This window comes from Podarcis pityusensis (genome assembly GCF_964106645.2).
Source record: "Podarcis pityusensis genome assembly, chromosome: 12".
Lineage (NCBI taxonomy): Eukaryota > Metazoa > Chordata > Lepidosauria > Squamata > Lacertidae > Podarcis > Podarcis pityusensis.
Window position 1 is genome coordinate 8,701,624 of NC_138037.1, and position 26,162 is coordinate 8,727,785.

General features: G+C 42.5%; 1 protein-coding gene across 1 annotated transcript in view; it reads left to right on the forward strand.

The window, feature by feature from the left end:
- CTDSPL (CTD small phosphatase like) overlaps positions 1-26,162 on the forward strand; it is a 75,991-nt gene that overhangs the window by 27,505 nt on the left and 22,324 nt on the right. Inside the window, exons 2-3 of the mRNA XM_080974323.1 lie at positions 21,836-21,990; positions 25,843-25,875. Coding sequence (XP_080830449.1) covers positions 21,836-21,990; positions 25,843-25,875 — 188 coding nt within the window. The remainder of the gene's footprint in view (positions 1-21,835; positions 21,991-25,842; positions 25,876-26,162) is intronic.

A 26,162-nucleotide genomic window follows, 5' to 3' on the forward strand; every position in this document is an offset into this window, starting at 1 on the left:
GGGGATTAATAAGCATCTATCTCACTGTGGTTGTTGGGGAGAGCAAGATTATTGTAATAATAAATCCTTGTCTGGGGTTGCTGTTACTTGAAGATGAATGCCTCTTGTTTTTCAGTGGCCTTCATTCACAAATCTTGCAAGCTTTCCCCAGAAACTAGGCTTGCATTATTTAGATCCCTTGTGACTAAACCAAGAAATTGCAGGGTAGGTGAGCTTTCATATATGTTCCCAAACATGTTAACATGCTTGGATCATGACAGGAGAGAAATCTTCCACATTCCCAGAAGTCTATCAGATATCTAGGTGACCAGGCGGAAATAAAATTATCAGCCTTTGTTTAGATAATAGTGTAAATGAGTGAAAGGCATCTCGCTGTGTAAATGACGACAATATTTCCCCCCCCCCTGCATTTATGCAATTGGCTATTGGCATTGCTTTTCATTAATTATGAAAAGCAGTTAATTATATAAGCACAGCCTCATTATTTGGTACTCAATCAGGAAAGTTTCAGGCATGCTGGGAGCAAATAAGCCTCCTCATTGCAATTCCCTCCATTAGCTGGCTTTGTAAAGACTTCAGAAGAGTTCGTTAGGGCTCAATTAGGAGTCAAGCAGCCTCAAGGATTGCAGGTGGCAAGCTGGTTCAGGCATAAATTGCATGGTTTCCAGAAGGCTTTTCTGTAACAGTTTCCCAAAGCTCTGGCAGGGGAAAACAGCACAGGCTGCGGCTGGGTAACAGCTGACCTAAATTTTAGGAGGTCACTTTGGATTACTTGGGGCTTAAACTGTGTGCTTATTAAATTAAATTTCATTACAATCACACTATCATTTTACTTAGTAGTGGTACGCAGTGGAGTCTTGGCCACTAGGGCTGCTGTTTTAGTATTTTAACCTTTGTATGTTTTATAGCAGGCATAGGCAAACTCCAGCCTTCCAGATGTTTGGGACTACAGTTCCCATCATTCCTCACCATTGGTCGTGTTAGGGATGATGGGAATTGTAGTCCCAAACATCTGGAGGGCTGGAGTTTGCCTATGCCTGTTTTATAGTGTGGGTGCCAATTTTTCTTAATTTTCTTGCTTTATCTTTTTGTAAACTGAGGGGTGTTTTTTTACGATCAAGCGGTGTATAAATTTATTTTATTTCCCTAATCACGGTTCCTCTCTAATGGGAGGCTGTGGTTTGTGAGGAGGAGTTGGTGGTGCTAATAGTTCAACCCATTAAGCTGCATCACACTTCGAGTAGAATATTGCCTGCACATTTTCCTTCTTGGTACGCCAACTTGAAAGAACATCATTGTCTTTACACCTTCTAAAAACACAAGCACACCAGAGGATCTGGAGACTTAAATATCCTCTTTGTCATGAAGTGCTATCTGTCTGTAAAATTACAGTGCTTAAGCATCCACAGTAGTTTGGTAAGGGATGAAGGAGAAAGAATCAGAACATTTTGGCCACATCCTTCTGATCTGTTGTCAGTCCCACCAGATCCAGTGGGCACCATCCACCATTGGTGGTATGTTTCTGCACTGGGACCACTATTCCAAGTGTAGGAAGCTCTCTTGGACACTACATCGTGGAAGGATGGGTAACAATATTTTAAATTATTAAGATGTTGTTTCAAACTTCACAATGGAAACATTTTATTTGCTAGCTACAGTGGTGCCCCGCAAGAAGAATGCCTCGCAAGACGAAAAACTCACTAGACGAAAGGGTTTTGCGTTTTTTGAGTCGTTCCGCAAGACGAATTTCCCTATGGGCTTGCTTCGCAAGACGAAACGTCTTGCGAGTTCTTGCAAGTTTGTTTCCTTTTTCTTAAAGCCGCTAAGCGGTTAATAGCCGCTAAGCCGCTAATAGCCGTGCTTCGCAAGATGAAAAAACCGCAAGACGAAGAGACTCGCGGAACGGATTAATTTCGTCTTGCGAGGCACCACTGTACTAATATTGTATATCATCAGCTGATTCCAGCTGACCTGGACCTTCAATCAATCAATCAATCAATCATTCCCATTGTAAAATAAGAACCCAATGTAGCTTAAAAAAACAACCCCAAATATAAAAATTTAGCATTGAAAATAAAATAAAAAAGTTTATTACAACATTGGTAGCATAAATGAAAGATAACATAGGAGCCAATGCCAAAACTGAAAAAGGGAAATATGTTTTTATTAGATTGTTCTTCAGGCTGTATTTTTACAAAATTAAATTTAAAAAACCGGGCTAGAACCTTGGATCAGTTATCAGCTTTTCCATTTATATGTGGGAGAACATATTCTATGGAAAACATATTTAGCTCTTCAGACACACCCATAATCTTGCAGCCTAAAAAGTTTAAAACAAACAGAGTTTTATAAACTTCCAGCATGCCTCCTGGTGGTGAGTTGGTGCTTGAAAGCTCCTTTGCAGAATGCTGTCAGAAACTTCGCAGCCAAGTAGGGTTCCCACAAGGTCCATTCCTGAGGTTGGCTAGTCTATTCTGTCAGCAGCTATTAACCCTGCACACTTACCATGGCCTGGTAGCCAAACTGCGGTAAGTGTCTATGTTTGCTTCCCTGTGACTAGCCATTTTCTCCAAAATTGCAATTTTCGCTGTAATAATAATAATAGGCTAGGAAAACCCCTGCCCCTGAATTTCCCATTCCTTTGCTTAAACACATTGGCAGTTTTCTTAACCAGTGTGCATGAGTTACCCATGTGGCAAATTGTTTTTTCACTTCTCACCTTACCTATCCAACACCACTGTGAATCATTTGAATCCGGGCCCTTGTATGTTTGTGCCTGCTGTCTGGTTGATTTCAATTTTATTCCCTTTTTATCTACTTTCTTGAGCATGTGCTCAGGTGTTCATAAACCTGCAGTTCCTCACTCCTTGTTTTGCTTTGGTGTAAAACTGGACTCCACCATCTGACTCTAATCCTGGCAACCCTTTGTGGGATGTTGGTGGTTCTTTTTTGCTTTCACTCCCCTTACTAAGCCAATGGGATTGGAGTGGACTTTCTTCTTCTTGCATTGTCATTTCTCTATTCTAGCCTTCACCAGCTTGTTGCCCTAGTGATACTTTGGACTACAGCCCCCATCAGTCCCAGCCAACATGGCTGCGTTGACTGGGGTTGATGGGAGGTGTAGTCCAAAACAACCAGAGGGCAACAGGTTAGTACTATTTCTTTGCCTCAAGCATGTTCTTCTCTTGCTTTTGAGCCTTTTATTGTCCTTCAAGTTCTCTTTTTTCCCTGTTATCCTCTGGGTTCCAAATCTAATTATTTACCCTTCTTGCTTTCTGAGCCTTCTTCTCTAGTTTTTATACTAGGTGATGTTTGGTAATGCTGACATAAAATATTTTCTTGCTCTTCTTGATTCCTTTGAACTTTCTACCATGTATACTGATTCTGGTAGTCATGCTTTAGATAGAGGAGAAACTTTTGCTTTTTCATCTCTCAGTTCCTGTTGATTTTTCCTTCCTATTACCTAATCATCATCTCTATTACCAGGCGTTGGTTTGCCTAATTGTTCTTAATCCTTTCAACAATTTGACATGCGTGTGATCCCACTTCTATTCCCTCTCGTTTAACCTTTACTTTCTCCTGTGTTTGCCTCACTTTATCTAATGAAAATGTAAAGACACTTCATTTTGCTTTCCCCATTAAAATTGATTTTCCACATTTTTATTTATTTTTGTTGACCTTTGTCCATCTCAACCTTTGCTTGCATTGTAATTGAAATTTTCACTCATGTGCTTGACCCACTAAACATCTTTTGGCACATTACCCATTTATGCTTACCTCTTCTTCATGTGCTCTTGCTCTGCTAAGCACGACTTTTTCTTGATTATTATTACGTTCTTCCCCGCCCCCGGTCATTTTTTTACACTATCATTCTCCTTCTCTTCCTCCAACTTGTTCTCAGGGAGGTTTTTCGTTCAGGTATTTTTTGGAGTGTATGTGTCAATTTTTATTCCAAAAAAAGCTGGCTGGTTTGTTTGTTTGTTTGTTTGTTTGTTTGTATTTTTAGTTTCCAGTCCTCTTTGTTCTCCATGTCATCATCTTTTGTACTCAATGAAATCTTCTTTATCATTTTTTCCCCATTTTCTTTCCTTCCCTCTTTCTTAGAAATTCGTCACTGTTCTCTTGTCATGAAGAGCTATTACTTGTCCCCTTGATCCCATTTCCTTCTTTGTCTTAAACAGATTTCTTTGCTTCCTTTGTATTCTCAGTCTTTATTAAGCTACTGTGTGTTTGCCATCCTACTTAACATCTGCTTTAGTTTCTCCTATTTAAAATAGCAACAAAACCTTCCTGTGACCGTTCATTGTTGGCTAACTACTATTCTGTTTCCCTCCTTTACTTGATTTCTAAACTGCTTGAATGTTTTGTGGACCTGTTGGTGTTCCATTTTTTTACGACACACACTTTGATCCCTAAAAAGCTCTTTCCAGCCCTATCATTCAACATAAACTTCTAACTCATTTCCTTTTTCTGTTCAAACATCAGCTTCAGTTCTCTGTTCTTATTTTATCTTCCACTTCTGATAATATATTCTTCTTTTGCTGATCCTTCATCTTGTCTCTGCTATTTCATCGTAATTGTTTTCTCTCCCACTTCAGTCTTTTTCAAATAATGTCCTATCTACTTGATTCTTTTTACCATGTTCCTTCTCTTTATCTGTCCCTGATACCACTTCCCTGGTTTTCAAGCTTTCATCCTCCTCCCTCTTTAGATTTTGTCAAAAGCTGTCATTTTCTATTGTTAAATATGGCTAAAGCTCATTCTCGTTTGTTTTTTGTCTTGTTTTCACATTGCTATAATGCACATTTAGCCACTCATCCTTACTTTGTTTTCAATTCCTGTCTTTTCTCTTACATCAGGATTATATGTTTCTGTTACTGATTTCTCTGCATATATTACCTTGTTCATATTTATTTTCACATGATTGACTTTTAAATATATCCACTCTCTTGCATCTTCTTCTCTGATAATCAATAGATTACCTCCCACTGTTCAAAAGATCTCAAGAAGCATCATTTTAACAATATATGGTTCTAAATTTGGAATTTCCCTTCTCCTTCTGAAGCATAATTATTCTGCATTTCATTTTTTTGCTGTCTTTTTAAACCTGTTTGGAGAGGGCCTCCTTTCCTATGTCTTCTGTATAGTCCCTAGTTGTTAAGATCCATAATAAACATGACATTATAGCTAGGCTTTTATCATTGTGGTTTTGAATAATTACTGTTGCTCTGGAGAGATTTGACCCTCTTGATTATTTCCCCTTTCAGCTTCCTTTTGAGCAGTCCCCTCAATTATGAGAGGTTTCCTCATTGGAATTCAAATCCACGTTGGACTTATTCGAAGTTGTTCAATTACATATATGTGGATTTAGACAGCATTGTCTCTAGACACATCTCACATTAGGTCCTGGGTACCATTTACAATTAAGTCCATGGTCTTTTCCCTCCCACCCAAACCCAGTTGGTTCCCTGACCAAAGGTGGGAGGTAGAATAATGGGATGGTATGTACAGTAATGGACGCGGGTGGCACTGTAGGTTAAGCCACAGAGCCTAGGACTTGCTGATCAGAAGGTCGGCGGTTCGAATCCCCATGACGGGGTGAGCTCCCGTTGCTCGGTCCCTGCTCCTGCCAACCTAGCAGTTCGAAAGCATGTGAAAGTGCAAGTAGATAAATAGGTACTGCTCTGGCGGGAAGGTAAACGGCGTTTCCATGCGCTGCTCTGGTTTGCCAGAAGCGGCTTCGTCATGCTGGCCACATGACCTGGAAGCTGTACGCCAGCTCCCTCGGCTAATAATGCGAGATGAGCGCCACAACCCCAGAGTCGGCCACGACTGGACCTAATGGTCAGGGGTCCCTTTACCTTTACTATGTACAGTAAATGCATTGTAATCGTAAGAATAAATCGGGGGGGGGGGTGTATAAAACTTTCCCCCAAAAAAGTCATAAATCTCCAACCCCCTTCTCCATGGAGCAGAAAATTATGGAAATACATTTCACCATAGTTGCAGGTGTGTGCCTGGTAGGTGCCAAACAATGGGGTTTTCAATCAAGAATGTTATGAAAGGATAATAAGTTTCCAAAAGGTCGTCCAATCTCATTTGTTGACCAAATCCCTCGGTTGTTCTGATAATTCTATCTTCCATACTTTTTGTCGCCACATAGAAATTTGTAAGGCCTTGTCCACACTTTCGCTTGCCCCATGCCTAGGAAGCATGGGCCCAAGTGGTTTGCCCCACACTTTCCAGTGGTTTTGCCTTCCCTCCCACCACTTCCCCCCAGAAAACCTGCTCTTTAGCGCTAAATCGGACGGAACAGCAATCCGTGGAAAATCCAATCACTGTTTGTTCCAATTCAGTGCTAAACTACGGGTTTTCCCAAGGGAAAGTGGTGGGACAAACAGAGGTGTGGATAAGCCCTGAGTGTTTCAGTCATTTCCAGTTTGGGGCTGTAAGCCGCCCTATTGCTACTAGAAGAAAAATAATAGGTCCCTTGTATTGAAGATCCATTTGTTCTTTCTGGACAATTGTTCAGAAAACTAGCCTTGGCACATGAATATTTTGTCTTGTGATGAGGTGTATTTCCTCAAAGACCTTTTGCTGGAAAGGTTCTACTTTGGTACACCACATCTGGTACCAGTGTCATTACATCTCCTCTAGCAAAGGAAGAAGGATGACTTGCTAATACAATTGCACTTTAGCAGGGTTAAGTGCCACCTATGCAATAATTTTAAAATATTTTCGTAATACATGTCGATGTGTATTAGGGCCTAGGTTATGCCAGTCCTCTTCAGTCTGAGCCTCTAGGTCTAACTCCCAAAGATGTTTCATAGAATTAAGTTGGCCTACTTGTAAATCACTGATTATCTTATAGATTATTGATAACATTTTTGATAGTGTACATTGGTGTACAAAATTAGATTTTCAGTTGGTATTAGAGACCTGGAGGCATGCAAGACAACAGATGGGTTGGATATAAAATAAAATATTCTTGTCCAGGCATATGTGGGGTAATCCCCTTGGTCAGGGAGTGAACCAATCATCTGTTTCAGTTGCAGGGTGGAGGGAGTTACCAGCTAGAAGCATGACTTGCAGCAGGTTGTAGAGAGATAAAGTAGATAGAGAGATAAGGTCCTTCGTGTGTCAATTGCCGTTGAAAAATCTTGTTACACATTAAACGTCATCTAGTTTGGGCTGGCATTTGTCTACTCTGCTGGTATATATGCTGTTATTTTGGGAAGTTTAGTTAGTCTTGTCCAGATTAGAAGGTAAATTCTGTATTTATTTACAGCCCGCCTATCCATGTAGATAACTCCTCTACAAATATAAACTGTAAAACATTGAGCATCCTTCCTTCATTTTAGATCAAGGATTTGATTGTGCTGCCTGGATTTTTTCCCAGTACATTGGTTTGGAACAGGAGTGTAACAGGAAATACTGCAGAGTCTGTGCATGCATTGCATTCCTTTCCCGCCCTGAGAGAGGGGCCAACAAACAAAGCTTTCTTCTACTAAAAAGAGACAAGCTGCACAAAGTTCAACAGCAGATGCAGCCACAGAATCCAAACATCCTTTTCTGCCGAGGGAAAGAATTCAGTCTGCTAAGTTTAACACACATACATACACACGAAACAAAACAGAGTTGCCATTTTGAGATCTAAAGCTGGCAAATATATACCAGCTTCATTTAGTTGCCGTTCCTTGTGGAAGTTTGCTTGCTGTGACGAGGCATCGGAATGACGCATAGAGTAGTAAATAGTAATTTATCTAAAATATAGAACAATCCAGAGAGCAGGCTGCTGGATTAAATGAGTATTGCTGTGCTTGACTTTTCAAAATTCAGATCCTTTTTTTAGTGGTGCACATTTAGTGCATCTCATTTGGTCCTGTATGGAAGACAGAAGTCTGGACAGGTTGCTTAATTCATGGGTAGGCAAACTAAGGCCCGGGGGCTGGATCCGGCCCAGTCGCTTTCTAAATCCGGCCCGCGGACGGTCCAGGAATCAGCGTGTTTTTACATGAGTAGAATGTGACCTTTAAAAAAATAATAATGCATCTCTGGGTTATTTGTGGGGCCTGCCTGGTGTTTTTACATGAGTATAATGTGTGCTTTTATTTAAAATGCATCTCTGGGTTATTTGTGGGGCATAGGAATTCGTTCATTTCCCCCACCCCCAAATATAGTCTGACCCCCCACAAGGTCTGAGGGACAGTGGACCGACCCACTGCTGAAAAAGTTTGCTGACCCCTGGCTTAATTGCTATAGGAGATGAAGTTGACCGTTTCACCCAGTGAAAGCAACTTTCCTACAGTAATTGGCCTATAAGCCCTTATCACCTTAGCTGGATATTTTATATCGTGTTTCTTCTGAAGATGTTGCAGTTCATGCCTCTGTGAAGTCTCATATTTTGGAATTACATACACACAGAGGCTCAAACCTGAAAGAACTCGGCCATAGTTGGACACTGCCTTATGCCGTCAATACATTGGTCCATCAGACTCAGTACTGTCATTGCTGATGGGCAGTGAATTTATAGGTTTCAAACGGGTCATCTCCAGTCCTTCCTGGACATGCTGTGAATTCAACCTGGGATCTGCATACAAAGATTGTGCACTGACCCTTTCCCCTTGGGCTTTTGGGGACTGAAAGAGTCATGTCTGCTTTCTTACAAAGTCTGCTTAATATTTGGTTTTCATTTAACTGTTCATGCCTGGTAATGACAAGCATGTTTTAAGCTTCAGAACAGTTCCTCCCATTGTGGCCTCCTTGGCAGCCAGGAGGGAAGTGGACAAGGCAAAGCTTAATGCAGCCTCCAGCTCACTTACTTTGCATTGGCCATCCAGAAGGATAGTGGACTGAGCTTCTATCTAAGCTCCAGGGCACTCCCAAATGTGTGTCTGCACCACAGACCTTGGGGCAATATTAACTGGAGGTAAGCAACTCCATTATTGCCTCTACAGAGCTTAACTTAATTTTTTTTGCAATTAGCATAATTTTAAGATCGCTGAAATGACTAATTCTCCTCCTTCCCAAACTGAAATACATTCTGGGTCAAGTAAAGACCCTTGAATTAAAACCTTGTCCAGGACTATAGAGGAACAATATTTGGCATGTACTTCCTTTCCTTTCCTTTTTAACTTAGCAATCCTTGTACTGAACAGGAAACACATGTTGAATTTACTAGTTCTTCCTATTGGGTCTAGTCTGATTTGCTTAGCTATGGGAATAAATTACATCATTTGTTAAGTATTTGACAGAAAAGAGGAAGTGTGCGTGTGTGGAGTGGGAACTGAAGTGGATGGCAGATAGCATCATTTTAGGCTTTTCAGTCACCATTAACTCCCTGCAACAATGAATGGGCGTTTTCAGAGCAAGAAAAGCACTTCCTGAACGGGACTGAGAAAAATATCAAGAGTGCATGCATGCTTATAAAGCTGAAATAAGTTCAGGTTGCTGCTCTGCTCTAGTTCTGATTTTTTTGGTGATGGTTCAGATAAGAGCCAAATGTTTGCCCAGCACTGAACTAACTTGAACGTAGTGATACTGGAGTGATTAAGGGAAGAATGTGATGCTCTACTCCCTGCCTAATTAAAAAAGAAAGAGACTTTTTATGGTACAAGTTAAACTTGTTAAAGGTTCCGTTAGCCCGGTCTGGTTATAGTCATGTATAAAAAAGGTATATATATTGAAAGCGATGTTCATTCAAATGCAGAAGCTCTGTACAGGTACTTGCACTGCACTGAACTTGCATCCTAGTTCCAGATCCATATATGTGAATGAAAGTCTATTTATACACAGCTGGGTGAGGACAAGGTGCTGAAAACATTCTAGATAACATAATTCTACATCTTACTGTGCACAGACAGATACTACAAGGGCACCCATTCCCCATTACAATCTCTGCTCTGAACCCAGTGCAAAGACATTTGCTGTTGTTGTTAAGCGTTTCATTTCTGTGCTAACATTATATTTTAAATGGAAAAAGTCTCAGAGCAGCTTAAAACACATGAAAATATCAAATAAAACCTTCCAGAGTAAAACATTACAAAGGTGATCAACTACAAAACGGACATTGAATGCAGAAAAGTTAACAAAAAAATTATCTTAAACATTTCAAAAGAAAGCATTACTAAAGGAAATAAGATATACAATTCACATTCAACTTGTTTCTAAAACCCAATAAAAAGTTATTTTAAAAATAACAATGAAATGCACATTTAAAACAGCATAATTAGCAAGAGAATAGCTGATTATCATAAGCATAGAACTTGACTGTTACTGTTGCTGCCATGGTGGTTCATGACAGGGGGCAGCAGTGGAAGCCCACACTCAGTGACCTGAGTCTGCACTAAGAGACAGTCAAGATGGTCTCTGGGTTCTTCAGCAGCCTCAACGTTTGTAAAGGTAAAGGGACCCCTGACCATTAGGTCCAGTCGTGACCAACTCTGGGGTTGCGGTGCTCATCTCGCTTTAGTGGTCGTGGGAGCCGGCGTACAGCTTCCGGGTCATGTGGCCAGCATGACTAAGCCGCTTCTGGCGAACCAGAGCAGCGCACGGAAACGCCGTTTACCTTCCCGCTGGAGCGGTACCTATTTATCTACTTGCACTTTGACATGCTTTTGAACTGCTAGGTTGGCAGGAGCAGGGAACGAGCAACGGGAGCTCACCCCGTCGCGGGGATTCGAACCGCTGACCTTCTGATCGGCAAGTCCTAGGCTCTGTGGTTTAACCCACAGCGCCACCTGCGTCCCCTCAACCTTTGTAGCTGGAGTCAATCAGGGCTTTGCCCTCCCAAGGCCGGTTTGGAAACAGGCTTGCAAAGCGAGGAGCTACCTTCCCTGCATTGTAAAAACACTGTGAAATATTTTTACAGCTAATGAATTTTGTATCTCCCTTTTAGTTACAATTTAAAGAAAAGAGGAAGGATTAATTGAATACATTGGTAGGATGATTAGTGCATTGATCAGAGATGAAATGTGCATTTAAAGTACTGGGGGTGGTAGAAGTAGCCCACCAAGCCCTTCCCTACCGCCTTACTAGAGATGTGTTCTACTTCAGGTAAATAGTATGTGGACGTGCGTCTAGACTACTTAGCAATTGTTTTAGACCAGATATATGTTGGAAAGTTTTTATTTCTGATTGGTTATTAGAAGGCACTGGGAGGATTCCCTTCAATGACTTTTGCTCTTCATGTTTTTAACCAACATGGCGTAAGATTGATAGTGTGTTCCATTGCATATTGGAATCGTTGGTTAAAATGATATTAAGAAAATGCCAAAAATTTTAAAAAAAAATTGCAGAAGAAATATTGTCTTGCATGCATAACATGGGGAGCTCGTCCTCAAGTAGATAACTAGCTTCACTGCTCAGTGCCATCCTGGAATCTGATTCTGGTGTAAATTATATTTTCTTGCTATTGGGAATAATGTGCATGTGTTATCTTGGAATTGAAAACCATATGGATTTCATGTGCATTTTCTAGGAAGGATTTGGAAGCAAACAGAAACCAGGTGATCTTTCATAGCAGAGCAGGGAAACAGAATTTAGGGTGGACATGTGTCCTTCTTTACAGAGGTCTGTCCTCTATTTGATGGGTTGTCAGGTCATATTCCATGATATTCCACATAGTATTTAAAAGAAAAGAGCTCTAAGAAGGGAGAGCAGGTGCCTTGAAGTCGGACGTCAACATTTAACAACAGCAGACTGAGCAGGCTCATAGGTTACTTGGTCACTGTTATCTCCATATTGGGGAATTGTATTTCTTTTTAAGTTACACTTACTGTTTCTAAACCTACATCCATATACTTGTTTTCTTACCTTTGAGAGCCAGTGTGGCAAAGTGGTTAGAATGTCAGACTAGGATCTGGGAGACCAGGGTTCAAATCCCGACCTGGCCATGATGATCACCTTGGGCCAGTCACTGCCTCTCAGCCTGTTTTTTGTTGTTGTTTAGTCGTTTAGCCTTGTCCAACTCTTCATGACCCCATGGACCAGAGCACGCCAGGCACCTCCGTCTTCCACTGCCTCCAGCAGTTTAGTCAAACTCATGCTGGTAGCTTCGAGAACACTATCCAACCATCTCGTCCTCTGCCATCCCCTTCTCCTTGTGCCCTCCATCTTTCCCAACATCAGGGTCTTTTCCAGGGAGTCTTCTCTTCTCATGAGGTGGCCAAAATATTGGGAGCCTCAGCTTCAGGATCTGTCCTTCCAGTGAGCACTCAGGGCTGATTTCCTTAAGAACGGATAGGTTTGATCTTCTTGCAGTCCATGGGACTCTCAAGAGTCTCCTCCAGCACCATAATTCAAAAGCATCAATTCTTCTGTGATCAGCCTTCTTTATGGTCCAGCTCTCACTTCCATACATCACTACTGGGAAAACCATAGCTCTAACTATACGGACTCTCAGCCTAACATACCTCAAAGGATTGTTGTGAGGATTAAGTGAGGAGCAGGAGTACCATGTATGCTTCCTTGGGGGTGGATATACAGGCAAATCCCCATTTGCTGGTGTTTGGCATATTCTTGGCACTGGAAGGGAGCAAGGGCGGAATGGGACAGGCTTATGCATGTCCCCCCAACTCATGCAGTGCCTTGGAGTGCAACCCCTGCATAAATGGGGAGTTGCCTGTAAATGCAATTAATAAGTAAATGATACTGTTTTTAAATTAGCATGTGGAAAGTCCATGCAAATTTCTGTCCTCTTTTGCCCTGTCTCTAGCAATGCGCACGTGTCTGCCCTAACAGAATTGTCCCCTCTTTGCTCTTTTCCTAATGTAAATCTGAGGCCAGGGCTCTAGAAATAACTAGCTGAGCTTCTCAGCAAACTGCATCATTAGCACCTCATTACCCTGGATATTACTAAGCAGCTATTCCAATATGTGCTGCCTGGGAAGTGTGTGCGTACTATGAGGTCACTTCGCAGCAATGAACTCCCGAGTTATTTGCTGAGCAGCGTTTTTGGAGTTAATTTACGAGCAGCATCCCTATGAACAGCTGCTCTTGCAGCATAATGGAAGTGTAAATGGGGAAGTTCAAAAAGGTGTTAGGAAAGGCAGCACAGGCTAACAGCACACCCATTTTGTATTTTTGGAAGACGCCTGTGCGTGAATTTGTTTTATTTTTGTGCACCAGTGTACGCTGACCAACGCACAGTCTTCGCAATAATGCTCTATTCCAGTGGCATGAGTATCACAACAGATTCTTATCTGCTGCAGCCTTCATCCGCCATCACAGCTGTTGTAACATACCACTTGTTATCTTTCGCATGTTCTGCTGTTGAGGACTTCTTGGATCATTCTTTCTATCTATTAGCACAGTGTTGAAAATTCCCTTTGCTAAAAGGAAGGAATGTGGTGTAGTGGTTAAGAGCGGTGGACTCGTAATCTGGTGAAGCTGGTTCGCTTCTCTGCTCCTCCACATGCAGCTGCTGGGTGACCTTGGGCTAGTCACACTTCTCTGAAGTCTCTCAGCCTCACTCGTCTCACAGAGTGTTTGTTGTGGGGGAGGAAGTGAAAGGAGAATGTTTGCTGCTTTGAGACTCCTTCGGGTAGTGATAAAGCGGGATATCAAATCCAAATTATTCTTCTTCTTCTTCTTCCTCTTCTTCTTCTTCTTCTTTAGAAGAATAGAATTCTTTCTTGGGAAATCGTAATCCCAAGCAATAAAAAGATGAAGCTCAATGCCATGTAGAACTTCACTGTAGAATTTAGAATCAAAAGAATATATGTGAAGCCAAAATTCACCTGTAAAACAAAGCCACGACTAGAGATCCACAAATGTGCCACCAGTGGCAATCATGTTTCTGAGACTCCGCGAGTTATTTTCTGCCCCAGTGCAAAATGGGCAAGACCCGGCCTCCAGATAAAGGGCTGAGGGAGCCAAAGGCATCATTGCTTCAAAAGGTCAACAAACCACAGTGCCTCCCAGCTGAAAGTTGTAGCAATCCTTCCGTGGATGCCTTTCGGAAAACTCCTTCGGAAGATTTGGTGAGCTAGCTTTCCTGGAATTGCCACTTTTTCTAGGACTTGTTGTTGGTTGCTTGAGCCCCAACAGAGGACCGTGAGTTCCCCTGTGCTAATATAGTGGCTGAATGAACTGTGAGCCAGGAAACCCCTGTCTCAGGAAACCTGTCAACTCACAAGGGGTCCCTTTAAGCAAGCTGCTGCTCTCTTGGATTCATCCTACTACCTACAATACGTAAATAGTGTTGGCCAAGCTTATTAGGCAGCCATAAGATAATGTGGTGAAAGGCTATATTACTTCATTATTTCATTCTCTTATTGGAATGCTTGAATTGCACAAAATAAGTAATTATTTACTGCTACTGTTTTCCTTGCTATCAGTTAGCATATATGTGTACCTTACTATACAGAGCTACTGCATATCCGTCTGCCACTTAACACTATATACATTGGGTTTTATATCCATCTGTAACTCTTCATTCGTTGCTTTATGATGCTGTCTGCATATTCTGTCATTTTAACTCTGCTGAAAAAGAATAGAATCCTAAGGGTAGTATGACAAGCCAATTTATCAGCAGGACTTATAACCACCTTACTTGCTCGTACATGTGGCACATACTTGGCTGCGTGCCTCTCCTTTAGTGCAGTTACTACTGTGAAACACTCATTTTGTACTCACGCACATGCACTTTAATACAGGGTAGCTCTTCACTGCTTGGTTAGGCAGCTGTTCTTTTGACTGATCTATATTTAAAGTCCAGTAAAAACATCTCATGCTTTTGGAAATAATAGCAATTTGGACGTGGGAAGGTGAGGAAGCTGTAGCTGGCTTTAAAAGCTGCATTGATGTTTTGACTTGAAAGTGTCTCCAGAAAAATGTCTTAAGTAGAGTGAGCATCTTGTGGAGTGGCTGCAAATGTGACCGAGAAAGCAAACAGGGGGTTTTATTTGTTCCTTAGTGATCGTTCTGCTACACCATTTGGAGCCTTTACTTTTTTGGAATGTCTGTCGTATGGAAGAATGAGTTTTTTCTCCCTTCTTGTTGCTGAGTTGGCTTCTCTAAATGTGAACTCCTGAGCATTTGGCATTTTTAATATAAATTTGAGTAAGATTTATAGCACCTGTGGAAACAAGTGTTGCAGGTGAGCTCCCCTCCTGCTTCTCCCCCAGCCCCAATTGGATAAACATGGCTGGGAACTCTAAATGCTACTGTCATGCACCAGGAATGCTAAGTGTGTTACCTTGGGGATTGGAAGTTGGAGTATGACACTGAGTGCTACCTTTTGAAGCTCATCCTGTATGCCTGAGTGAAGAAGGAAAAGGGTGGTCTGCAGGCATTTAATAATATAATGTTGATACATAAATGGAAGCTGATGTCTCCCGTGCATTGAGATGCAGAATGGGTAGGTCTTTTCTTGATCAACTCGGAACTCTGTAGGAGGACAAAACCAAAACAGCATTATGCATGGACCAAACGTGTTGTGATTGGTCCAGAACTGCAAATCCTGGTGAAGCATTTGCCTCTTTGACTGCATTGAAACAATGGCTAATAAGTGGTCCACAGATTAGGCTATTGTTCTAGTGTTAGTCTGGTCTACTGTTAGTGCCATTATGTGAGAGCCTTGTTTTCTTCGCTCTTCATCGCCTTTCACACAGAACCTGTTTCATATCCTTATTGGCTCTATGATGGCCCTTAGACAGTGGCACAAATGCAGCAAGTTCTCATTGTACACCACACTAAAGTGCTATAACAGCTTTGAATTGCAACTGTATGAACCTTGGATATCAATTCAGAATATTCACTATGCATTTAATCAGTAGCATACACCTTGAATATTCAAATGTAAATTCTGACATTCAGGCAATTTTTTTTACTGTTGGTGTCAGGGAACTGCCATCAGTGCTGGAGGGAGAGAGCAAAATCCAGAGGGATTCCAGAGAGCGTCCCGGGAGTGGGAGAGGCAGCCCATCTTCTGGGGAAGAGAATCAGCGTAGCACCAGTGGAGAAGGGGGGCAGATGGGGGAAGCGGCGAGGCGGTCCCATGACTCCTTGCCGGGGACCAGCGGGGAGAGGAGAGGTCCTCCGCTGCCTACGCCCTCCTTGCGCAGAAGGCTTTCGCGCAGAGAGAGTAGGAGGAGACTAGGCGTCAAAGAGCTTCTTTGCTGGAAGAAGTTTAAGAAACGCCCACTGACGGATTCTGCCAGCGATTGAGACAGCCACGGGTGAGTGGCTGTCCGGACAGAAAAGGTTCACTCAGGCAACCCAGCCAGGTGTTTGCACCGGCTTACGCACGAGCAACCCCTAGAACCACTACAGTTGGTTTGGGGGGGGGGGCGGGCGTGCTGTATAAGAAGTATAAAATAGTTTTCCAGGAATGCTTCCTATGTACATTTAAAGGTAATTTGTTAGCTGGCCTCTTTTTCTTAAGACAATAACCACAAGATATAAAATTAAAAGTTGAAAAGAGCTGATAAATTCATTTAAAAGGGTTTACATTCTCAAGTGTTATATCTCACACTTGCATCACAGTAACAGACATAGTCCTTGCATAATTTTGCAAAACTATAAAGACGTCAAAGGTTATTCCAGAACATCTTTCCACAAGGAAATGTGAGTCAGTGGTAGGCTCAAGTCGTGTTGCTTTTGAGGCACATAGACTACGAAGGAAAACCATTTCACAGTAATTTAAATGGTTTCTTGAAACTCAAATCTTGTGTAAGGTACAATATGGCCTATATGCTGCTGCGCTATGAAAATTCACCTTTGGATAGACTTCTGCACTGCTTGTGCAACACAAACATCTTCCTTGTGTAAGAAATTGAAAATTAGTAACACAGATCCACTGAGGCCTTAATAATGTACACATCTGCATCTTTAAAAAATATATTTGATCATAGGTAGGACCCATCTAGGGCAGCCTTAAGTACAGGCGTGTCCAATTGACTCGTAACTGCGCATTGCAGGCCTATTCATGCTCTGCCGGCACACACATGGGCCAGGAGCATAACCCCACATGAATCAGTAACCCTTCCTAAAAGAGGGTTGAATGGTCTAGGCCTGGATATGAAATGGCTCTCCACCCCCACCCCACCCCACCCCACCCCACTCACCCACCTACCCACTTGGTATAATGGTTTGAGGCTTCTTCCATTCACACTTGAGGTACTTGATTAGGTAGGACTTATTTTTCTAGGCCTTTTGCTTAAGAGACTTGCCTTATGGTTCCTTAATTCATTCATAAGGTTCCTTCCCCCCCTTTTATTTTTGTTTTAGAACCAATATAACTGCAGCTGGGTAATCGTTCTTTCTTATTTTAATTGGAGTTGGCCACACACAAACAGCCTGCATTTCTTGAGAGAGAGAACTGCAGGAAATAGGTAGTACTACCCACCACGTGCATGCCAAGCTGTGGCCCCTTCGGAAGAAAATTTGTGAAGATTTCAGCCATGTTATACAGCAGTGGTTGACAGTAAGGAAGCAGGTGGGCTGGAAGGGATAAAGTCCATTAGGCCTTCGTTGATCTGTTAGCCACCCAGGTTGCCTGCCACTGCATCTTGGGAAGGCAAATCATGAAGGTATGGGCCCCTCTTTTTGCTAACGCTCTACAAGAATTTTGCATGCTCTGGAGTGCAAAATTTACATACTAAGTAAAGACCTAACATGGGGCTTAGTCTTTGATAAAATATCATTGACCATTCCTTTTTGTTCCAAAATGTGTTTATTTCTGCCAGAAACTTTCAAAAGCCTGCATGATTTGCTCACATCTGAGTCGGTTGGAAGTAGACAAAGACCCTTCTGGTTTTGCAAGCATAACTCATTATTATTATTATTATTATTATTATTATTATTTATTTGTACCCCGCCCATCTGGGCGGCTTCCAACAAAGATTAAAAATACATTAAAATGTCACACATTAAAAATTTCCTTGAACAGTGCTGCCTTCAGATGTCTTCTAAATGTCAGGTAGTTGTTTATCACTTTGACATCTGATGGGAGGGCGTTCCACAGGGCGGGCGCCACTACCGAGAAGGCCCTGTGCCTGGTTCCCTGTAGCTTTGCTTCTCGCAATGGGGGAACCGCCAGAAGGCCCTTGGCGCTGGACCTCAATGTCTGGGCAGAACGATGGGGTGGAGATGCTGCTTCAGGTATAGTGGGCCAAGGCCGTTTAGGGCTTTAAAGGTCAGCACCAACACTTTGAATTGTGCTCAGAAACGTACTGGGAGCCAATGTAGGTCTTTCAAGTCCAGTGTTATGTGGTCTCAGCGGCCACCCCCAGACACCAGTCTAGCTGCCGCATTCTGGATTAGTTGTAGTTTCTGGGCTCCTTCAAAGGTAGCCCCACGTAGAGCGCATTGCAGTAGTCCAAGCGGGAGATAACCAGAGCATGCACCACACTGGCGAGACAGTCCGCGGGCAGGTAGGGTCTCAGCCTGCGTACCAGATAGAGCTGGTAGACAGCTGCCCTGGATACAGAATTGACCTGCGCCTCCATGGACAGCTGTGAGTCCAAATGACTCCCAGGCTGCGCAGCTAGTCCTTCAGGGGCACAGTTACCCCATTCAGGACCAGGGAGTCCTCCACACCAGCCCACTCCCTGTCCCCCAAGAACAGTACTTCTGTCTTGTCAGGATTCAACCTCAATCCATTAGTCGCCATCCATCCTCCAACCGCCTCCAGGCACTCACACAGGACTTCACTGGTTCTGATTTGAAAGAGAGGTGGAGCTGGGTATCATCTGCATATTGATAGACACCCAGCCCAAACCCCCTGATGATCTCTCCCAGCGGCTTCATGTAGAAGTTAAAAAGCATGGGGGAGAGGATGGAACCCTGAGGCACCCCACAAGTGAGAGCCCAGGGGTCTGAACACTCATCACCCCCCACCACTTTCTGGACAAGGCCCAGGAGGAAGCCTGAGTTTCCAAGCTTTTGCCTCATAATGAAAACTACTCTTTTGTTGCCATAAGATCTAGAGGGGTTCATTTCAGGCCAGACCTGGTCCTGTAGGGCAAAACTGTGATCTGAGCTTGCTTTGAGAACCTTTACTCATAAATGTTTGTTAGGGGTTTATCTATATAAAAGACATCAAGTGGTTCAGGAAGTAATGGAAGGAAATGGTGAATAAGCTATATTTAATCTGCCACAAAATAGCATTATTAGCACTATGCACATGCTGGCTAATCTGATGTGTGCATCAGTTACTCACCTCCTTAGTCAGCAATAACGATGCTAAAACTTCTGCAACCAGAAAGTTGCAACTAAAGCTGTTGAAGGTGCAAAGAGGTTTAAGATGCTTGAGCTGAGAAACATTGGAGAGGGAAAATATTTTGTATTGTACAGGGCAATGCTATTCAGTATTTTCTTTAAGTCAGACTTGTGCTTTGCCTCTATCTTAGGCAACAAGAAATTGCCTGCAGGCAGGTGCATGAATTCCATGTCCTTGAGCAAGGAGATCGGCAGAAGAGGGACATCCTAGCATAGAAACCAGACAGGCTTCAGGGGGGATTCTCCAGCCTTCCTCTGACAGCTTCCAGCAGGCCAGTCACTCCTGTGAGTTTATGTTGGGTGGCCATCCGTCATGGATGCTTTAGTTGAGATTCCTGCATTGCAGGGGTTTGGACTAGATGCCCCTCTGGGTCCCTTCCAACTCTACAGTTCTGTGATTTTATGTAAAAGGCTGCATGAATCCCTCTCAGTGTTCTCCAGGAACACAAATTGGTAGGCACACCTGGTACCTTTGGCTGATCCACACACCGAGTTTGTAGTGAAGTGCAGGTAGAGAGTGTTTAGGGTTATTTTGCAGGAATAGTGAAGCAAGTGTAAAATTGTTGCTGTGAATGCCTGGATCTAGGTCATTCAGTATGTTCCTGTAGGGCATTGCCACATTTTAGCTAAATGTAGGTAGGTGCTGGCGAAGTGGGACCAGACTGTAGCCTGGATAAGGGTCTTGATTGCTTGCCGTGCTAGCAGCACACCTCCCTGTCACACCATTGTACTAGTGCAGGAAGTGAGCACCATGTTGTCCACTAGAGCCAGTTGATACCCAGTCATATGCTCTGGCATGGGAACTCAGCTGAGGTACAGCGGTTTATAAAAGGTGGATCCAAATAGGTGGCTAAAATGTTTGAAGATTACGTTTTGGGCTTGTCTGACGCACTGCAGGCTCTACAAGAGGCTACATGAGCCAACAGAGGGACTCATGAAGCATCCTGTACCTTAACGGTGTGTGGGGAGAAAGAACAGCTTTGCAAGGGGGGAAATATTTCTTAACTTTAAGGAAAACTGCAGAATCAGAACGGGGGAGCTCTTCCGCGACTGACAGATCTAGCTTGTAGTCATAGGGAATGAAAATTAATCGCCTTCTGTCTCAACCCATAGTCAAATTCACAAATACCTAGCACCAAAGCCCCTGGAACAATTTGTCTGCAATTTGACAGGGTTTTCTTTTTCTGGCCAGGATGACTTCTCTGGTGCCTCCATTTTTAGACCAATTGTCCACAAACACTAAGGGAAAATAAATGATTCCCCCCCCCCCCACTTAAAATATTACTGGCCCCCTGGCAAGAATCTGCAGCTATCCTTCTGAAATTTGAGGTTTGGGTCCTCAGAAGGAGTAATCTGCCTGCAAACTTCATCTGGTTCTGCCCCAAAATGAAAGTTATAGCCTTTTTATGTTTTGAAAAAACAAAGTCATGTTTTAGAGACATCCAACAAAACAGGTCCTGATCCAATTGATCCATTCTGAAGGGACTAATATATCTGCTGATTTCATCAAATTCTGTAAACTGGGGGAAATGTTAAAGTGTGTGTGTCTGTGTGTTTAAATTTCCCAATAGTGAATTTTGGGGAGGGGGGAGCAAAGTGGATTCAGACACCCCAGCTGAACTGGAAAGCTTCGAATTTGGCCTGAGCCAAATCAGGCTATTTTACCAAGTGCCAAATGGGGAACCTGAGCTGAATTTTGTGGTCTCTACTGTGCTTGTGCTATGCTGATGGAGGGGGGGTGTTTCCATGCACAGCTGACCCTTTTGCCCAAGCACTATCACAGAAGGCCTTTGGAAAAACCTTTCATTTCAGAAGCAGCTTGCTATGGGGGCATAAGGTCCTGCTGTTTGTAGGAACACATTTAACCCTCCCCCCAACCATTTCGGGCTTGCATCACTGGTTCCCCACTTACTTAAATCCTAGCTGTCACAACTTAATTACATATACAGATCACATCCAAGGCCAGAGCTGTGTCCTGAAATGAACTTTTGAACAGGTGCTTTTGACAGTCTTTGAAATGCATGTGTCAGCAATTTGTTTGGTTGTTTTGTTTGGTGGTGGTGGTTGTTTTTCTGAAGGGCCGCAGAGGCACAGATGCCTTTCACATCTGCTGTGCCTACTCAAAGGTCCTGCCCAAATGGGTCGTAGATAGAACATTCTCTTCCCTCCTGTACTGTTTGTCATAGTGCCATGGCAATTCCCCATGTTTCTTTATTGCATAAGAAACCAAAGAACTGCTTCACGCATTATTCTCTTGCTTGTTAAATATAAAGTGTGAATGTGATGGGTGTCAGTGTTTGCTTCAGCATAATGTGTAGCTTTGCTGTAAAAAGGCATGCAGGGAGACACACAGCTTAGCAAAATTATGTCCAGTATATTTCTCTGGTATAACCTGGCACTGCTGTCTTGGCACCAAACAGCCTTGAAGAAAAGAGGCAACAATTCCTTCTGGCATAACTCAAAAGAAGATGATTAGAAATAAGGCTTTCACCTTCAACATTATGATGTTACTTTAAAAGTAGTATGAGCACATGTAAGATAACTGACCCATTTCCTCAAGAGCCTAGGAAGCTGTTACACACCTCACTTCAAATGTTGCTTTTCTTTACAGTGTCCCAATGTAATCTCAGTTTGAAGAAGCAGAGGAGTCGAAGCATCTTTAGCACTTTGTTCTGCTGCTTTCGTGACTACAATGTTGAGCCACCATCTACCAACAGCACCAGTGTCCTTCCTCCATTGGTGGAAGAAAATGGCGGACTTCAGAAGGTTGGCATCTTCTTGCTAACACTTGCTTTTTGGATTAATGCAAACAAACCTTCCGTTAAAAGTTGTGTGTGGCTGGATATCCTGCAATATCATTTGGAAACCACTGAGCTGCAACCATGACTACAAGTTTCTGAGGAGTGGGGGAAATGTTGCAAAGTATGGCAGTTGATGAAACCATTTCCCTCCCCCCATTTGAAACATAACAAGTCATTTGCAGGCTGCCACAGCTGTTGAAGAAAACAACATCACTATCAATTGCATGGCAAACCTAGCCTCTAGATGAAATGTCTGTGGTCTGGTTCAGGTTCACACTGCCCAATCAGCAGACAGGTTTCATGATCAGGAAGCGCTCTGCTTCCTCCTTTCCTTCCTTATTTTGCTGCAGTAGGTTTTTGTGATGTCACGCAGCCTTAACCAAGGATTTCTTCCCAACCACGGCTTGCTAGCTAGCATTTCCCTTAATGAATTGTGATGAGAAGGTGGAACGGTGTTGTTCCATTGCTGCACACAGCGTGGTGCTCTCTCTGACTTTCCTTCAAATCACAACATGCAAACACGCTTCAGAAGCCCAGCTCGAGGAGGCCTCCATATATTTCTTTCCACTTGGCGGTTGTGCAACACAGCTGGATGACAGAGCACTGCACTTGCTTTCTAGTTAGTGCCGCTCTCTGCTATCTGAGTCCGTTGCTCTCAGTGGTGGAGCCGTGCCATCTTTAAATCATCACAGGCAACCTAGCAACTACCAAATTACCAAACAGGGCTAAGCCTGCTGTGGATGTGCTAACTTAATATTCTCTCTCCCCCCCCGCTCCATTTTCCTTCTAAACTATTCCCAGTTGTTACTTAGCTCCACATACTAATTCGGGTCTGGAGTTTAAAGAGGAGCCTAGGAATTCCATGGCAGCCGTTTGTGGAAATGGAAGTGATAAGCGCATGCAGGTGCATGCTCTTGGGTGCAAGGGCAGAATGTGGTTGTGGATTGTTTTGCATCACAGCTCCTGCCTTTTAACTGATCTCTTTTCTGCTATGCTGGGCAGAAAAATTTGGCCATGTTGACTGTTTGGGAGGGGGGAGGGAACAGAGCTGATCCAACAGTCTTTTTTTCTGGTAATTATGAGAAGAAGCAAAATGTGACTTTGCCTTTTCCCATATTCTTCATGAAATTGTGGTAAAAATTCGAGAAGATTGAACTGATGACACTTAGCAAGCTTTCGGGCTGACAAACGTTTTAAATAGAACTCACTTGAGGATATCTTTTTCACACTAGAATAGAATGAAAATTTCCTGGCATTCGGTGTGACAGCAAACTAGCTTGAGCGGTTGTTGTATGAAGCCATCCTCTAATCGGGGGGTGTCACCAAAATTTTGGAGCATATTGCAAGCTAATGAAACTGTTAGTACCACACACACTGCAGGCAAGCACGTGCCACATCTTGTTCTATTATTTTGAAACAGAATGCTTCCTTCAAGCCTAATTTCAGCAGGTAAAGGTGTGGGTACCAGGGAAGGCCTCTTTGGTGATTCTTGCTCTAATGCTGGAATCCTACCCAACTGTGAACCACCAAGCCAAATGCATCCTATCAGCCATCTATTGTAGCTTGTCATGGGATTGACTAGAGGTCTCCATAAACAGAAGACTTATTGGGCCGCTTGTGGACCCCAAGTTGTGCTTGCCTGCTGCAAATAGTTGCAGCCTCCTGGCTACGCTGATAATTTAAAACAGACAGTTTAATGGCCATGTTCAGATAACTCAAACAAATCTCGTGGATTTCCTAATTTTGAATTAATACTAATACAACCTGATTGTAGGTGTTCAGTGATTGTATAACAATTGGCTGAATAGATAACCGTGGGTAAAACAGGAGACTGAACAGTAGTTTAAATAGAATAAAGTCAATTTTATGTTGAGGGTAATAATTAAAAGAATAGTTAAATTCTGAGTTGGAAGCTTAATGACAAAATCATCAAAGGAGATGGTGTGTAAGCTGCAGGTTCCTACATACTCTACCTCTTAAATGAAAAGGCCTATTTAGACTACTCGGGAATTTAACAATTATTCCTTTGGGAATTAATATCATGAAAATCCCACTTGAGCTGCAATCCTATACCCACTTGTTTGTGAGCAAGTGCCATTGAGCTCAGTGGGACTTACTTCTGAGAGTAAACACATATAGGGCTGCCTTCTTAGGCTCTGTAGAAGAATATCTGTGTTGGTTCCTGCCAGCGAGAGAATTGATGGTTATTTCAGAAACACGATTGTCAGCAGCAACTTCCATAGATTGCCTATTCCGGTGAAGTATAATCTTTCCATATATGAATTTACAGTAATCAGTGCAGGAGCTTGTCTCATAGACACAAAGCATTGCACTGGAGTAACTTCCAGTGCATCAGATTGTCTCTCTTCCTCTGGATCAACAAATCTATACCCTAAAACTGGGGGAAATGTAGAACAGTGCTATGACAGCTACGCTTGTCCCTCTTCTTCTGCCTGTAAGCCCTTTAAGGTAGAAGGGCAGGGAGGTCCAGTTTGTCACCCTGCTTGCTTGGGTGGACCTGTTATATTAAATGGAGAGTGGCAGGACCACACAACAGATGTAGACTGTTGATTCAGGGTGACAGTCTTCAGCCGTCAAACTAGTGCATTGCTAATCTCTGAGAAGGTAGTGTAGGATTTGCAGCAAAACATCGAAAATGTATTTTCCTTGTGTCTTCCTTGCTTCAAGGCAGCAGCAACAAAGATACGGAACAAATTTAAGAGGAAGGAAATTGGAAGCGGGTGGAATAAGATTCTGACATAACCACAGTGACTTCAGTTGCTCAGAAAATAATTAATAACTCATTGGCATTGACACAACTGGAAGCTGTAAGAAAAGTGGAAGGGGGTTAAAGTTATTTTTAAAAATAGACATTATGACAAAGTGAAGGAAGTGTGGTTCACCAAGGCTTAGCCCCAAGGCTTCGGAAAGCGTTTGTGTTATTTATTTTATCTTACTTGTTAGACTTATGTTCTGCCCTTCATCATAAGATGTCAGGGCCGTTAGAGTGCATACAGAGTGCCTTTTCTGAAACCTTGAACCAGCCACTGCACATCAGGAATCAGAAGAAGCAGTTTCCAAGTTCACAAGTCATCTCAAATAGGCTGGGCTCTCAGCACCTCTCATATCAAAAATTCTATTAAAAGGGGGGGGGGACTTGTCCAGTGTTTCCGATTCAAACGATACTTTGGCACAATCTATATAGTCCCAATCCACCAAGCCCTGCTTCTAGACAAGCAGAAGGGCTCTTGTTCAACTCATGAGAACAAATGGATGTCAGAAAGCATGAGCATCCGTTGGTTTTTCCAGTGAATGCTTGTGTTTATAGTGCAACACTAAAATAATTCTGAGTGGTAGAATTTTTAAAAGTTTGAAAGTGCACCCACCCACACGTGACAAGCCAGCCTGTCCTCTGTGTTTGAAAATATGGTAATTATTCTGAACACTAATTTTGGTTACTATTTTACTTTCTTGTCATCTTGCGGATTTAAATACTGCAGGACTGACTGAGCCCCTATGCATTTTCACTATTTACGAGGGTTTTTTGCAAATTTCTTTCAAACAATACTGTTGAGAATATAGGAATTAACAACTAGGGACCCACCTTTCTTACAAATGCTTCTGTTCTATTAACTGATAATTTTAGTTGCCATAGTGCTAGATCCTTTTTATTCATCTGGTTTCTTAAGCAACTTTTTGAGTTTCTGTTGGAATGGTTTGAGTACTAAACCTGATACTTCCACTTATTTTTATGTTCTTCTCTTTTGAAATACCTTACTCTGACAGTGACCTTTTTTTTTTCTCCTTTCCCCTTCAGGGTGACCAGATGCAGGTCATTCCCATACCAAGTGTATGTATTTTTATTCTTTTTCTTTTCTATTTTTGAATTTTCTTAATTTGGGGTTGGTTTAATCATTTATCTCTTGTGTTGAGTCTAGATTGATGTGGGTTTTTTTGTTGCATGCTGTAGGACCATTCTGTTATACTAACTGATAAGATCTTAAGAGGATGAAGTACCAGTAGCTGATGAATACAAATCATATTAACGGGAACCAAATGAAACATATAAAGGTCTTCAATCTGTCTTGAGCCATTCACTAAACCTTTGGCATTACACACTTTTAAAAAAATGGTTAT